The sequence below is a fragment of the Neovison vison genome, chromosome X (assembly GCF_020171115.1).
Source record: "Neovison vison isolate M4711 chromosome X, ASM_NN_V1, whole genome shotgun sequence".
Classification (NCBI taxonomy): domain Eukaryota; kingdom Metazoa; phylum Chordata; class Mammalia; order Carnivora; family Mustelidae; genus Neogale; species Neogale vison.
The window spans coordinates 99,207,361-99,222,943 of record NC_058105.1 but is presented as its reverse complement, the minus strand read 5'-3'; the positions used below and the strand labels follow the sequence as shown (position 1 = coordinate 99,222,943).

General features: G+C 37.9%; 1 protein-coding gene across 1 annotated transcript; it reads right to left on the bottom strand.

Moving 5' to 3' along the window:
• Window positions 1-1,367: 1,367 nt before the first annotated feature.
• Window positions 1,368-1,919, bottom strand: LOC122896670 (ferritin heavy chain-like). The gene has a single exon (XM_044234742.1). It carries the CDS (start codon window positions 1,917-1,919, stop codon window positions 1,368-1,370), a length of 552 nt encoding a protein of 183 aa, XP_044090677.1.
• Between the last annotated feature and the right edge of the window lie 13,664 nt (window positions 1,920-15,583).

The following is a 15,583-nucleotide window of genomic DNA, read 5'->3' as shown; positions in this document are numbered from 1 at the left end:
AAGTTTCAAGACTTCAAATTATATGGACTCCTGCAGCTTGACTTCCTATCTGAGTTCCAGATTCATTTTTTTCCAGCTACTTGCATGATAGTTCTACTTGGATATCTAATAGGTGTCTCAGATTTTACATGATATGACTTCCCACTCCTCCACCACAGATGTGCCTCTGGCATAAGTCCCCAAATTAACAAATAACACTACTGTCAACCCAGGTGTTCATTTCCAAATATCAGAACCTAAATTATTTTCTTCATTTCTCATTCTTCACCTCTGGTCTATGAGCAAATCTTGTTGACCCATCCAGATCCAGCTAGATAGAACATGTCTCATCATCCATTCATGAGCCTCTCCTCCAGTTCAGCCACCAATATCTCTCATTGGACCAACTGTAGTATCTCCTGACTGGCCTCCCAGCTTCAACTCTTCCCTACACCCTACATTCGTCAAAGCATCCAGACTCACTTTCTTAACTTTCAAGAGGATTTATTCTACTTCATATTCAATATCACAAATTGGAGCCTCAGCCTTGACCATGTTTTCTTCAGCTCTTCTAATAAGGTAATTTTGGTTTTCTGCTACCACATTACTTCAATGGAAGAAAGGATACAACTGAAGGAGAAAATTGTATTTGGATATTTTGTAAGGGCAGTATGCACGTCCAAAATGGTGACATGCAAAGTCACTCCCCTGTGTATGGAAAGCCAGCCCAAGGTTCAGTTACACTGTTACTATTGCCCAAGGCAAGCTTGTCAAAGAAATATTGTGCCATTCCTGTTTCTAAGACTCCAATGTTGCTACCCAGAAGCAACAATTGTTAACATTTATGTATTTTAATAAGCTAAAAGTTTCCAAGTAAAGTTGTTTCAAGTAAAGGCTTTAATAGCAGCCTGATCCCATTCTTCACTTTTTCCATAGGGACAATAACTGTTATAAATTGTAGACCATGTTCTTTTATACTTTTACCATACATATACACCCACTGACAGGGCCCCAGACCACCCACCTCTGCCCCCACATCGTTTATAAAGGCAAGACTGATTTGTGTTTTCCAGGGTCCTATGTAATATCTTCTCCCTCCACCTACCGAGATCCCGAGATGCATGTGGATGGGCTCAGGGGGATGCAAGGACTCCTGGATTCCTGTTTTAAAACCTAAAAGGTGAAAGATTTGCATTCAAATCAACCAGAGACCTTTTTTTAAATTTAGGAATGAAATAACTTTATTGAAACCGAACAACTTTCTTATGGCAAAACTGGGAGAAAAGAACTGGAACCTTTTGCAGAAGCAATACGGCAATAAGCATGCTCGGCATGATGACCAGGAAGAGTCACCATGCGCCCTGGGGCTACGGGTTAACAGTCCCAACTCAGTACTTTTTGTCGCTGTCGCCCAGAGTGAGCTTGTCAAACAGGTACTCTGCCAGGCCGTCTTCCGGAGCCCACATCTTGCGCAGGCTGGTGACATAGCCCCCCAGCTCTTTGATGGCTTCGACTTGCTCGTGCAGGTAGTGGCTCTCCAGGAAGTCGCACAGCTGGGCGTCGTTCTTGTCGGCGGCCAGCTGGTGCAGGTCGAGCAGGCTCTGGTTCACGCTCTTCTCCAGGTTCAGGGCGCACTCCATGGCCTTCAGGCCGCCCTCCCAGTCGTCGCGGTCCGGCCTCTTGATGTCGCGGAGGCGGAGGCGGCCCCCGCGCTGGTTCTGCAGCTCCATCAGCTTCTCGGCGTGCTGGGTCTCCTTGCGGGACTGGCGCATGAAGAAGCGGGCGAAGTGCTTCAAGGCCACGTCGTCGCGGTCGAAGTAGAAGGCCATGGACAGGTACACGTAGGAGGCGTAGAGCTCCAGGCTGATCTGGCTGTTGATGGCGGCCTCGCAGTCGGGGTGGTAGTTCTGGCGCACTTGGGAGAGCAGCGGGGTGGCCATGGCTGGCGGCCCGGGCACCAGGGCGAAGGAGAAGGTGGCGCAGAGGCGAGGGCTGCGGGGCCAAAGTCCGTGGGGGCAGATGCTCTTCAGGGTGGGCGCTGAGAGAGGTTGGAGATGGGCAGGCTCCTGGGCTGGCAGCTCACGAGCTCTGGGCTGGAACCAGAAGGTATGTCCGTTACCCGGTGTTGAGGGGTGGGGTGAGGATCCGTTAGCAGGTCATAGGGGTCAGAGTGGAGGGGGCCCTAGGCTCTGGAGGAACTAGGGGGTGTGGCTGGGGGCGTGGCTGGGGGCGTGGTTGGAGGTGGAGCGGAATGAGAGCACTGTTCAGGGTTCAGAGGAACCGGGTGACACAGTGTGACTCTGCTGAGCATGTAGCTTAAATATTTTTAACTGTTAGTCATGAATATAAGTGCAACTGTTTTGAGTTAGTCACATGCATGGTTTCTTGAGCAATCTCCTTGAATACTGTCATGATGGGATTGTTCACCAAATACAATGCTTTTGTGGTATCATTGGGATATTTAGTATCCCAAAGCTTTATTTGGATGGCAGCTATCCTCAGTGACTCAACATCCATATTAACGACACTTCGATAGCCTCCTCACTCAGTTCCCAGACCTTATTGTTTCACAGACCTCTACTTCTCTCCTATTCACGATCAGGTTCAGTCTTTTCCAACAGCAGAGCAGCACCTCCAAAGTCTCAGCAAATCTTTCCACCTCTCAGTCTTGCACACTTTTTTCATTTCTTCCTCACTCTCTCTCTTCCCTCTCATCTCTTACTATTTCAACGCAGTCCTAGGAACACATTCCTTCTGTCCTGTCTGGACCCCAAAATGGACAGCGTCAGTGATCGCTTCACTGACACCCTAGATTTGCTCACCGCCTCTCACCTGGCTCGCTGATTCCCTTCCTCTTGGGGAAGTGCAGATTTCTCTTTTCTCTCTCAGAAAACAAAAGTTTTTAGGTGCATTCCTACAGAAAGCACTGCTAACCATGTACATGTATTCCTTCCTCCAGCCTGATCTGTACTTTCACTGCTGCTCAGCAAGCCTGTGTTTTTATTTTTTAACTCCTTAAATTATATTCTGTGAAATGAACCACATGACAGAGAATACCACCGATCTCAAATTGCCTTTTATTCATGCCCTCAACAAATATTTATTGATTACCTAATATTACCCAGTCACTGGTCTGTGATTTCGTCATACATTAGTAACAAAAAGAGAAATGTCTGTTCCATTGGGGTTTGCACTCTGGTTAGTTTGCATTCCAAACAACCATCTTTCCCCCAACCCCTTATTGATCCAAGTGCATACATACAAGATATTAAACCTGTGTAAGTAAATTTTTTAAAACTATATATTCTTGTAACTCAAGGATCTTATGAAAACATAAGCCCAATCTAGGTATCTTGTTCATTAATTCAGCAATTATTTAGATACTCCTAATGTATATCAGACAGTCTGTTTTATTCTGGAGATATACAGAAGAATCAAACATGGTCTCTGCTCTCAAGATACAACATAAAGTGACAGAATATTTTAAGTGCTCTCAGATAAAAATAGGATAAAATGCCCATTTTTTAAAGGTCTTATTTATTCATTTGACAGAGAGAGAGAGGCAGGCAGAGGCAGAGGGATAAGCAGGCTCCCCTCTGAGCAGGTAGTCTGATTCAGGACTCAATCCCAGGACCCTGGGATCATGACCTGAGCCAAAGGCAGATGCTTAATGGACTGAGCCACCCAGGCACCCTAAAATGCCTATTTTCGTAGAAAGGTTTACTCTCACGGCTCTAGTTGCTACACTTTTTTTTTTTTTGGTCTTTTTATTCCTCTTTGGAAGTTTATGCTACTTTATAATCCGTTTCTATGAAGAAAGCAAAGGATCAAATATCAAATATCACAATGTAAATTTCTCTAAGAGTTTTAGAGTTATATAATTGTTGATTCTGTAAGGAGATAGAATAATAACAATATCTACTTGTTGATTTTGATGATTAAATCACACACTAGAGATGGAAAAGAACTACATGATCAGTTCTCAATGACTTAAAATTTTATTTTATATTTACTTAACACAAGTGATTTGTCTGTTCTTAAAGATTGATTTATTTATTTTTAGAGAGATAGACAGCAAAAACAGAAAGAGCAGAGGGAAAGAGAATCCCAAGTAGACTCCATGGTGAGCATGAGCTGGAGGCAGTGTTTGATCTCGTGACCCTGAGATCATGACCTGAGCCCAAACCAAGAGTCCAGTGCTTAACCCACTGAGCCACTCAGGTGCCCCCACAAGTACTTTATCTTAATATAATTGTAGAGTTTAAAAATTTCCTTGGGAGATTCTATTGTAGACTTCACTGTAAAAATCTACTTAAATAAAAGAGGTCTTGATTTTGTAGAATATTTTCTCATTATATTCCTAAGATTATTTAATAATTAATTTATCCCCACAATTTTATTCTATAAATATTTTTTTTCTTCATTTTTTTCTCCCAATTTATTTATTTTCAGAAAACAGTATTCATTATTTTTTCACCACACCCAGTGCTCCATGCAAGTTGTGCCCTCTATAATACCCACCACCTGGTACCCCAACCTCCCACCCCCCCGCCACTTCAAACCCCTCAGACTGTTTTTCAGAGTCCATAGTCTCTCATGGTTCACCTCCCCTTCCAATTTACCCAAATTCCCTACTCCTCTCTAACGCCCCTTGTCCTCCATGCTATTGGTTATGCTCCACAAATGAGTGAAACCATATGATAATTGACTCTCTCTGCTTGACTGATTTCACTCAGCATAATCTCTTCCAGTCCCGTCCATGTTGCTACAAAAGTTGGATATTCGTCCTTTCTGATGGAGGCATAATACTCCATAGTGTATATGGACCACATCTTCCTTATCCATTCATCCGTTGAAGGGCATCTTGGTTCTTTCCATAGTTTGGCGACTGTGGCCATTGCTGCTATAAACATTGGGGTACAGATGGCCCTTCTTTTCACAACATCTGTATCTTTGGGGTAAATACCCAGGAGTGCAATTGCAGGATCGTAGGGAAGCTCTATTTTTAATTTCTTGAGGAATCTCCACACTGTTCTCCAAAGAGGCTGCACCAACTTGCATTCCCACCAACAGTGTAAGAGGGTTCCCCTTTCTCCACATCCTCTCCAACACATGTTGTTTCCTGTTTTGTTAATTTTGGCCATTCTAACTGGTGTAAGGTGATATCTCAATGTGGTTTTAATTTGAATCTCCCTGAGGGCTACTGATGATGAGCATTTTTTTCATGTATTCTATAAATATTTAAAATAGTAATGTTATTGAATAGTTTTGTGTGTGCATATACTAAGGGGTCTAAATGGTGTTTCTCAGATATTTCTTCCCTCATAATTACCTCCTAAGGAAGTAGATCACAGTAAAATATATGTTATAACTATGAGAAACCTAAGACGTGAAAACCAGCTCCTTAAGAGAAAATCAACAAACAAGCATAGACTAGGATTTCAAATTTCCACAAAGGAAATATACATATGTGTAAACAAAACCATTCCTTCAGTTTTTCTTTAGTGAGGGATATAAAATTAAATACAAACATAGAATGGGAAAAGTATAAGAGCAGATGATTATGGTTTTTTAAAAATATGATTATAGGACCACAAAATGAAATGTTTGTGGTCAGTATTTGGGTTAGGCTTCTCCAGGGCAATAGAACCAATAAAATGTATATATCTTATTATTATAAGAGATTGGTTTATATGGAAGTTGAATCAAATTGTACACCTGAAACTAATATTACACTGTATATTAACTAACTGGAATTTAAACTAAAGCTAAATAAATAAATTCTGGAGGGGAAAAAAGGAAATTAGCATATGCAATTACAGAGGCTGACAAGTCACAAGAGCTATCGTCAGCAAACCGGAGACCCAGAAGAGATGATGGCTTAGGTAAAAACGCCAGCAGCATTAAGAACAAGGAAGATGTAATTTTCAGTTTAAGTTTGAAAGCAAGAAAATACTAATGTCCCACATGGAAGGCAGGAGGCAGTCCCTCTTACTCAAAGGATAGTCAGCCTTTTTGCTCTTTTCAGGCCTTCAGCTGATTGGATAAGTCTCACCCATATTAAGGAGGGCTATCTACCAATTCAAATTTTTTAAGGCAATGTGTTTTTCCAATTTTACTGAGATATATTGGCATATGACTCTGTATTAGTCCAAGATGTACAACATAATGATTTGAAATATATATATGTATATAAAACCAAATAACCAAATAATTACCACAATAAGTTTAGTTAACATTAATTACCTCACATAGTAATTTTTTCTCTAACCATGAGAAGTTTTAGGATTTACTCTCTTAATAACTTTCAAATATACAGTGCAGTATGTTAATGATAGTCACAATACTGTACATTACAATCCCAAAATTTATTTATCTTATAACTGGACATTTTTCTATTTTGACCACCTCCACCCATTTCCCCTACTCCTCACCCCCTATTACTGGTAGCCATCACTATGTTCTCTGTGTCTGTGAACTGAGTTTTTTTGGATTTCACTTATAAGTGAAATTATGCAGTATTTGTCTCTCTCTGACTTCTCACTTAGCATAATGCCCTCAGAGTCCATCCATCTTGGCACATTTGGCAGGATTCCCCTCCTTTTTTGGCTGAATAATATTCCATTGTATATATGTTACAGTTTTACAGTTTCTTTATTCATCCATCAATGGAACTAGTTCTAGTTCATATTGTATTTGGTAGTTCATAGTAGTATTTATATGAGTATATGGTAGTTCTATTTATAATTTTTTGAGGAATCACCATACTATTTTCCATGGTGGCTGTACTAATTTCCCTTCCCGCCAACAGTGCACAAGGGTTCCCTTTTCTCCACAACCTCACTAGCACTTCTTACGTTTTGTCTTTTTGATGATAACCCTTCTAAGGTATGATATGATAATCTTGTGGTTTTTATTTGCATTTCTCTGCTGATGCATGATGTTGAACATCTTTTCATGTACCTGTTGGACATTTGGATGTCTTTGGAAGAAAATGTCCATTTGATTTCTCTGTCATTTTTAAAATCAGATTGTTTGGGTTTTTGCTATTATGAGTTGTATGAATTCTTTATATATTTTGGATATTAGTCCCTTCTCAGAGCTATGATTTGCAACTATTTTCTCCCATCCTAAATGTTGCCTTTTCATTTTATTAATTGTTTCCTTTGCTGTGCAGAAACTTTTAAGCTTGATGTTCCCACTTGTTTATTTTTTATTTTGTTGCTTTGCTTTTGGTGTCAAATCCAAAAAGTCATCACCAAGACTAATGTCAAGAAGCTTACCTCCTCTTTTCTTCTAGGAATTTTATAGTTTCAGGTCTTTTATTCAAATTTTCAACCCAATTTGAGTTGATTTTTTTGTGTATTGTTTATGATAGGGATCCAGTTTCATTCTTTTTGTGTAATTCTAGTTTTTCCAACACCATATATTGAAGTGATTTTTCTTTCCACTTTTTATGTTCATGATCCTTTTGTCATAAGTTATTTGATCATTTCTGTGTGAGGTTATTTCTAAGCTTTCTATTCTATTCTATTGAGATATGTGTCTTTTTATGTCAGTATGATATTGTGTTGATTACTATAGCTTTGTTATAAAGTATGAAATCAGAAAGTGTGGTACCTCCAGCTTTGTTATTCTTTTTTAAGATTTCTTTGACCATTTGGATAATTTTGTGGTTCCATGAAAATTTTAGGATTGTTTATTCTACTTCTGTGAAAGATACCATTAGAATTTTGACTGGAACTGCATTAAATCTGAGTCTACATTGCTTTGAGTATTATGTACATTTTAAAAAACATTAATTCTTCCAAACTGTGAGCATGGAATGTCCGATTATTTGTGTCCTCTTCAGTTTCTTTCATCAATGTCATATAGTTTTCAATGTACATATTTTCCACCTTCTTGGTTAAGTGTATTGCTAGTATTTTGTTGTAATTGTAAATAGAACTGTTTTTAATTTATCTTTTTGTTATGTCATTATTAGTATATAGAAATGCAACTGATTTTTGTATATTGATTTTGTATCCTGCAGATTTAACTGATTTTTTTAATTAGTTCGAACAGTTTTGAAGTAGAGTCTTGAGCGATTTCTATATATAATACCATACCATCTGCAAAAGAACAGCTTTATTTCTTCCTTCTAATTTAGATATAATTTATTTCTTTTTCTTGACTGATTGCTCTGGCTAGGACTCCCAGTACTTTGCTGAGTAAAAGTGATGAGAATGGGTATCCTTTTTCAATTAAAATCTTAACCTCATCAAAAAACACCCTTACAGGTACACCCAGAATGTTTGACCAAATACCTGGGCACCAGGCAAGTTGACACATAAAATTAACCATTGCATTATTTTTCATAGTAGATACAGAGTTAACAAATAAAAATTCAGAATTATAGTCTATGAAAACTATCTGTTTTGAGTTTCAGTTCCCATCATCCTTTAAAAATGTTACAGAACTGGGTGCCTGGGTGGATCAGTCTGTTAACCATTTCCCTTTGGCTCAGGTCATGATTCTAGGGTCCTGGGGTCTAGTCTCACATTGGGCTCCCTGCTCAGCAGAGAGTCTGCTTCTCTCTCTCCATCTACCCTTCCCCAAGCTCATGTTCTCTCTCTCTCAAATAAATAAATAAAATCTTTTTTTAAAATGTTACAGAACTAATAGTTACACAACTGATAGTAGGCAGTAAGTTCTTTTTTTAAGTTTATTTCTTTTTTGTAGTAGTCTGTACACCCAAGGTGGTACTTAAACTCACAACCCCAAGATCAGAAGTTGCATGCTCTTCTGACTGAGCCAGCCCAGCACCTCTAGACAATAAGTTATTAGTGTCAGTGATTATCTTCATTTGTTCATTTGTGTATTTTTATTCAGCACCTTTTTTATGCCAGGTGTTTTTATAGGTACTAATACAAAAACTTGTTCTGTAAACTTCTCATATTTGCAGTGTTTTACAGCTGTGTTCTGTATAATCTCTTCTTTAAAAATTAGTACATACAGTAGGCTCTATGGTGGATTCATAGAGAAGCTGACCATAGGTAGCATCAGTTGGTGGTTTTTCTCTCTCTAAATACACACACACACACACAAACACACACACACACTCATATTTGTGTGTGTGTGTACATTTTTGTGTATAAATGCATATGTGGGTCTTCATATGTATATGTGTGTGTACAAGCATATGTATAAACAAACAATTTCATGAGAGGTAGGGAAAAGTGATGTATCAGTCCAAAATCAGTATTATCTGTTCCTGGAATATTCACTTTACATTATCTTATTACAGATACACTGAGTTAATTTTTATTATTCTCACCCATATTTTTCAGGTAAAGAAATTGTGAATTAGAGAGTATGTTAACATGCTCAAGCACACATCTTGTAAATGAGAAAGCAGAGAGTGACTGTCTGAACTAGATTCTTCTCTAAGTGGTTTGGATAGCTTGGTTAGACCATAAGTTACCTTAGGACAAAGATTAACTTTTATAATGCTAAATTTCACATAGTAGGGACTAAACAGCATTAATTAAAAGATTGAATGAGCTTTAAAAGCTTTAGTCTCATTATATCCAAATTAAAACAGTGAGTGAGAATAGATGTTAAATATGTGTTTGAAATATGTTTCCTTTAGAAGGAAAAAATTGAAAGACACCCAATGATGATAAATTATTCTTATACTTTTACTTTAGTATGCATAAACATAAAACTAAGTATAAATATGCTTAAAGGTATGCTTTTGTAACTGTAAAACTAACAATTTATAAATATATGCAAATAAAACTATGAAATGATAAAATTAAAATTAAGAAATTCCAATTATGCTTCAGATTGTACTTTTTTCTCTTAAACAATATCATGTATCACTAAGAATAGATCTATAGTCTATTTTCCATATACTGAGATTCAGATTCCCTTTTGAGTACGATGCCTATATACCCTCATATTCGTGGACCATCTTAGTTCTTGACCATGCTTCTTTACTGAAATGACTGACAAACATTGGTTCATATATTTTGTAATATAATTTGGGTTTCAGATAGTGGAAGCCATCATTTAAATATGTCTGTCTATGTTAATTTTTATTCACTTGTAAAGAGTAATGTGATACTTTATTTTGGTACAGTTTATTGATTTTATGAAGTACCATTAAAAGTCTCAATAACTTCTTCGAGTCCTGTCCACGTTGCTACAAAAGTTGGGTATTCATCCTTTCTGATGGAGGCATAATACTCCATAGTGTATATGGACCACATTTTCCTTATCCATTCGTCCATTGAAGGGCATCTTGGTTCTTTCCATAGTTTGGCAGCCGTGGCCATTGCTGCTATAAACTTTGGGGTACAGATGGCCCTTCTTTTCAGGACATCTGTATCTTTGGAGTAAATACCCAGGAGTGCAATTGCAGGGTCATAGGGAAGTTCTATTTTTAATTTCTTGAGGAATCTCCACACTGTTCTCCAAAGAGGCTGCACCAACTTGCATTCCCACCAACAGTGTAAGAGGGTTCCCCTTTCTCCACATCCCCTCCAACACATGTTGTTTCCTGTCTTGTTAATTTTGGCCATTCTAACTGGTATAAGGAGATATCTCAATGTGGTTTTAATTTGAATCTCCCTGAGGGCTAGTGATAATGAACATTTTTTCATGTGTCTGATAGCCATTTATATGTCTTGATTGGAGAAGTGTCTGTTCATATCTTCTGCCCATTTTTTGATATGATTGCCTGTTTTGTGTGTGTTGAGTTTGAGGAGTTCATTATAGATCCTGGATATCAACCTTTTGTCTGTACTGTCATTTGCAAATATCTTCTCCCATTCCATGGGTTGCCTCTTTGTTTTTTTGACTGTTTCCTTTGCTGTACAGAAGCTTTTGATTTTGATGAAGTCCCAAAAGTTTATTTTCGCTTTTGTTTCCTTTGCCTTTGGAGACGTATCTTGAAAGAAGTTGCTGTGGCTGATATCGAAGAGATTACTGCCTATGTTCTCCTCTAGGATTCTGATGGATTCCTGTCTCACATTGAGGTCTTTTATCCATTTTGAGTTGATCTTTGTGTATGGTGTAAGAGAATGGTCGAGTTTCATTCTTCTACATATAGCTGTCCAGTTTTCCCAGCACCATTTATTGAAGAGACTGTCTTTTTTTCACTGTATATTTTTTCCTGTTTTGTCGAAGATTAATTGACCATAGAGTTGAGGGTCCATATCTGGGCTCTCTACTCTGTTCCACTGGTCTATGTGTCTGTTTTTATGCCAGTACCATGTTGTCTTGGTGATCACAGCTTTGTAATAAAGCTTGAAATCAGGTAATGTGATGCCCCCAGCTTTATTTTTGTTTCTCAACATTTCCTTAGCGATTTGGGGTCTCTTCTGATTCCATACAAATTTTTGGATTATTTGCTCCAGCTCTTTGAAGAATACCAGTGGAATTTTGATCGGAATGGCATTAAAAGTATAGATTGCTCTAGGCAGTATAGACATTTTAACAATGTTTATTCTTCCTATCCAAGAGCATGGAATGGTCTTCCATCTTTTTGTGTCTTCTTCAATTTCCTTCATGAGTGTTCTGTAGTTCCTCAAGTACAGATCCTTTACCTCTTTGGTTAGGTTTATTCTCAGGAATCTTATGGTTGAATACCCAACTTTTGTAGCAACATGGACGGGACTCGAAGAGTTTATGCTGAGTGAAATAAGTCAAGCAGAGAGAGTCAATTATCATATGGTTTTACTTATTTGTGGAGCATAACAAATAGCATGGAGGACATGGGGAGTTAGAGAGGAGAAGGGAGTGGGGGAAATTGGAAGGGGAGGTGAACCATGAGAGACTATGGACTCTGAAAAACAATCTGAGGGGTTTGAAGTGGCGGGGGGGTGGGAGCTTCGGGTATCAGGTGGTGGGTATTTTGGAGGGCACGGATTGCATGGAGCACTGGGTGTGGTGAAAAAATAATGAATACTGTTATGTTGAAAATAAATAAATTTTTAAAAAAGTCTCAATAACTTCAATAACTGCAGATGCTGAAGTTTCATTCTGTTAAACTACTTTTTATTTCCTAGTCATTGCTTTAAAAAGAAATTTTAGTCTTTGTGGCTGGTAAAATAAGTTGGTGTGACTATAAGGGCAGACGTGGGACAGTTGTCTTTTTTATACTAGGACATAAAAATCTAGCAGCAGTCACGTACAACATGATTCGGAGCACACATGTAAATGTGGACACCAAGTTTGTATGACTGTTTTGAGCTTTGAAGAAATCAATATGATCTTGAAAATACTTCTAGTAATTTCTAATTTAGATATAAACACAGGAACATATCCATGGAATTCTCAAATACAGCTAGAGAACCCAGTTAGAATGGCATGAACACACCATACATCTAATCAATAAGTATTTAGGACTTAATGTATGTCCAGCTTTGTGCAAAATGTTGAATGATTGCAGCAGACATTGACTTTTTAAATTTCAATTAGCATATAGTGTATTATTAGTTTCAGAGGTAGAGTTTGCATATAACACCAAGTTCTCATTACATCAAGTGCCCTGCTTGATGCACGACACCCAGTTATCCCATACCCCCACCCACCATCCCTCCAGCAACCCTCAACATGTTCCTTAGAGTTCAACATCTCATGGTTTGTCTCCCTCACTGATTTTGTCTTCTTTTATTCCCCACCCCTTTCCCTATGATCCTCTGTTTTGTTTCTTAAATTCCACATATGAGTGAAATTATATGATAATTGTGTTTCTCTGGTTGGCTTATTCACTCAGCATACCAACTAGCTTCATCTACATCATTGCAAATGGCAAGATTTCATTCTTTTTGATGGCTGAGTAATACTCCATTTGTGTGTGTGTGTGTGTGTGTATACTACCTCTTCTTTATCCATTCATCTATCGATGGACATCTGGGCTCTCTCCAAATTTTGGCTATTGTAGACATTGCTGCTATAAACACTGGGGTACAGGTGCTCCTTTGGATCACTGTGGTTATATTCTTGGGGTAGATACCCAGTAGTGCACTTGCTGGATCCTAGGGTAGTTCTATTTTTAACTTTTTGAGGAAACTTCACACTCTTATCCAGAGTAGTTGTACAACTTGCATTCCCACCAGCAGTGTAAGAGTGTTTTCCTTTCTCTATATCCTTGCCATCATCTGTTGTTTCCCAACTTGTTGCTTTTAGCCATTCTGACCAATGTGAGGTGGTATCTCATTGTGATTTTGATTTGTATTTCCCTGATGCCAAGTGATGACACATTTTTTTCATGTGTCTGTTGGCCATTTGTATGCCTTCATGGGAGAAATGTCTGTTCATGCCTTCTGCGCATTTCCTAACTGGATTGTTTATTTTTGGGGTATTGAGTTTGATAAGTTCTTTATAGATTTTTGGATACTAGTCCTTTATCTCCTAAGACATTTGCAAATATCTTCTTCCATTCAGTAGGTTATCTTTTGATTTTGTCAACTGTTTCCTTTGCTATGCAAAAGTTTTTTATCTCAATGAAGTCAGAATAGTTCATTTTTGCCTTTATTTCCCTTACTTTTGAAGACCTGCCTAGCAAGAAGTTGCTATGGCCGAGATCACAGAAATTGCTGCCTGTGTTCTCCTTGAGGATTTTGATGGGTTCCTGCCTCACATTGAGGTCTTTCATCCATTTTGAGTTCTTCTTTGCATATGATGTAAGAAAGTGGTCTGGTTTCATTCTTCTGAATGTGGCTGTCCAAATTTCCCAACACCATTTGTTGAAGAGACTTTTTCTATCATACATTCTTTCCTGGTTTGCCGAAGAATAGTTGACTATAGAGTTGAGAGTCTATTTCTGGGATCTCTATTCTGTTTCATTGATCTATGTGCAGCTGATATTGACTTTAATCTCATGGCTCAAATATCTGTTTCTGTTCACTTTTTCACTGACAAAATGTACATATGACCCATATAAAATTAGTCACTAATGAATTAATAGCCAATAGTGTATGTATTAATATATTCATTTTGAAACATTTATATGTATTCAGTAATACTGGATATCTTTACTTCTGTTGTCATGGACATAGAAATTGCCACAAAATTGCTGTAGAAATTGGTCATACCTTTCCCTACAAAATGATTATGTTTAGGGAAAATATATTTGATGGAATTATGTTAGTTAACCTGAAGATCCATAATGTCTTGAGTGAAACTATAGATTTTTTGTTTCACTAAATCAAGTGTAAGTTTTTTCAAACAACTTAGGAAAAAAACATATACCTTAAGAAACTTTCCCTATCATTCCATACCTTACTATATCATTAACAGTGTATGTTTATAGAATCAACATATTTAATGTCATCATTATTCTTCATGATTTGATACAAGTAATGTGCTCTCACTTTTTGATTTTCTAAACTTTTTCTATATTCTCAATGGCTTATTTGCTTATTTCCGCTTTTATAAAAATATGATAATGACCTCAACCTGCCAATGTTAAAACTCAGTGAAAGACACAATTTCCAAAATAATGGTTCTGTAAAGTGTTTCCTCTGTATTATTCTTATTTATCACCTTCACTCTGGGATTTTCATTCTTCAGTTCTTGCTCAGACCCGAAAAATAAACAATACTGTTTTTACTTATTTTCTTTAAATCTCTTGACACTTTCCAAATATACCTCTGAGTATTTAAGGTAAGTTAAACCCATTTAGAGAGTTTCAAATTTCTAGGAAATATATGATATTTAGTAGCTTTCTGCAGAAATGATCTTAAATATCATTTATTATAAAGTGCATTGGTGGACTGGGATATATTCCTTAGCTAGAAAATAATGCAGGTGGTGCTCTTAAATTATGATTTTTTACATGACAAACAACCCATGAGGAAAGGCTCATCAATGATCAACTAAATGCTGTCAGCTGTATGACTTCATTTTCTACCAGTAATGTTACCCCCTGATTTTGTTCTGCCAGAAAAGTGCTGATTCTTCAAAACTATTGAAAGTGATATGAATTTATACAGCACATGTGTGCGTCTGTTTGTGTGTGTGTTGGAAGAGGGGTTGAATACAAAGACAAAACCTAGCACTGCTTTATAGGACATGAACTAAAGATGTGCTGTAAAGTAACTGGTGGATTTGGGAAGGAAGCCGAGCCCAAAGGCAGCCCTCTTGAAAGGGATGAGTCTGGGGGTGCCTGGATGGCTCAGTTGACTAAGCTGCTGCCTTTGGCTCAGGTCATGATCCCAGGGTCCTGGGATCGAGTCCTGCATTGGGCTCCTTGCTCAGGGGGGAGCCTGCTTCTCTCTCTGCCTCTGCCTGCTGCTTTGCCTGCTTGTGCTCTCTCTCTCTCTCTGACAAATAAACAAATAAAAGCTTTTGAAAAGAAAAGAAAGGGATGAGTCTGTTAAAACTGGAAATTGAGGGGAAGAAATCTATCCTTAGGGGTAACACTTTGACTGTGTGTGTGATAAAGTCCCTGGCCTTGAATAGAAGGGGAAAGTTGGGCTGAGGGCAGCTTCTGGTGGCAGGGAATACTATTTTCTCTTACCTGCTGCTATTCATACATTTCTTAGCATTCCTTAGATCCTAATGAATTACCAAAGACTAAAAACATTAATGATGACTGGAAATATCAGTTCCA

Coding starts and splice junctions, on each gene's coding strand:
- LOC122896670 (XM_044234742.1), bottom strand. CDS start 1,919: ATGGCCACCCCGCTGCTCTCCCAAGTGCGCCAGAACTACCACCCCGAC.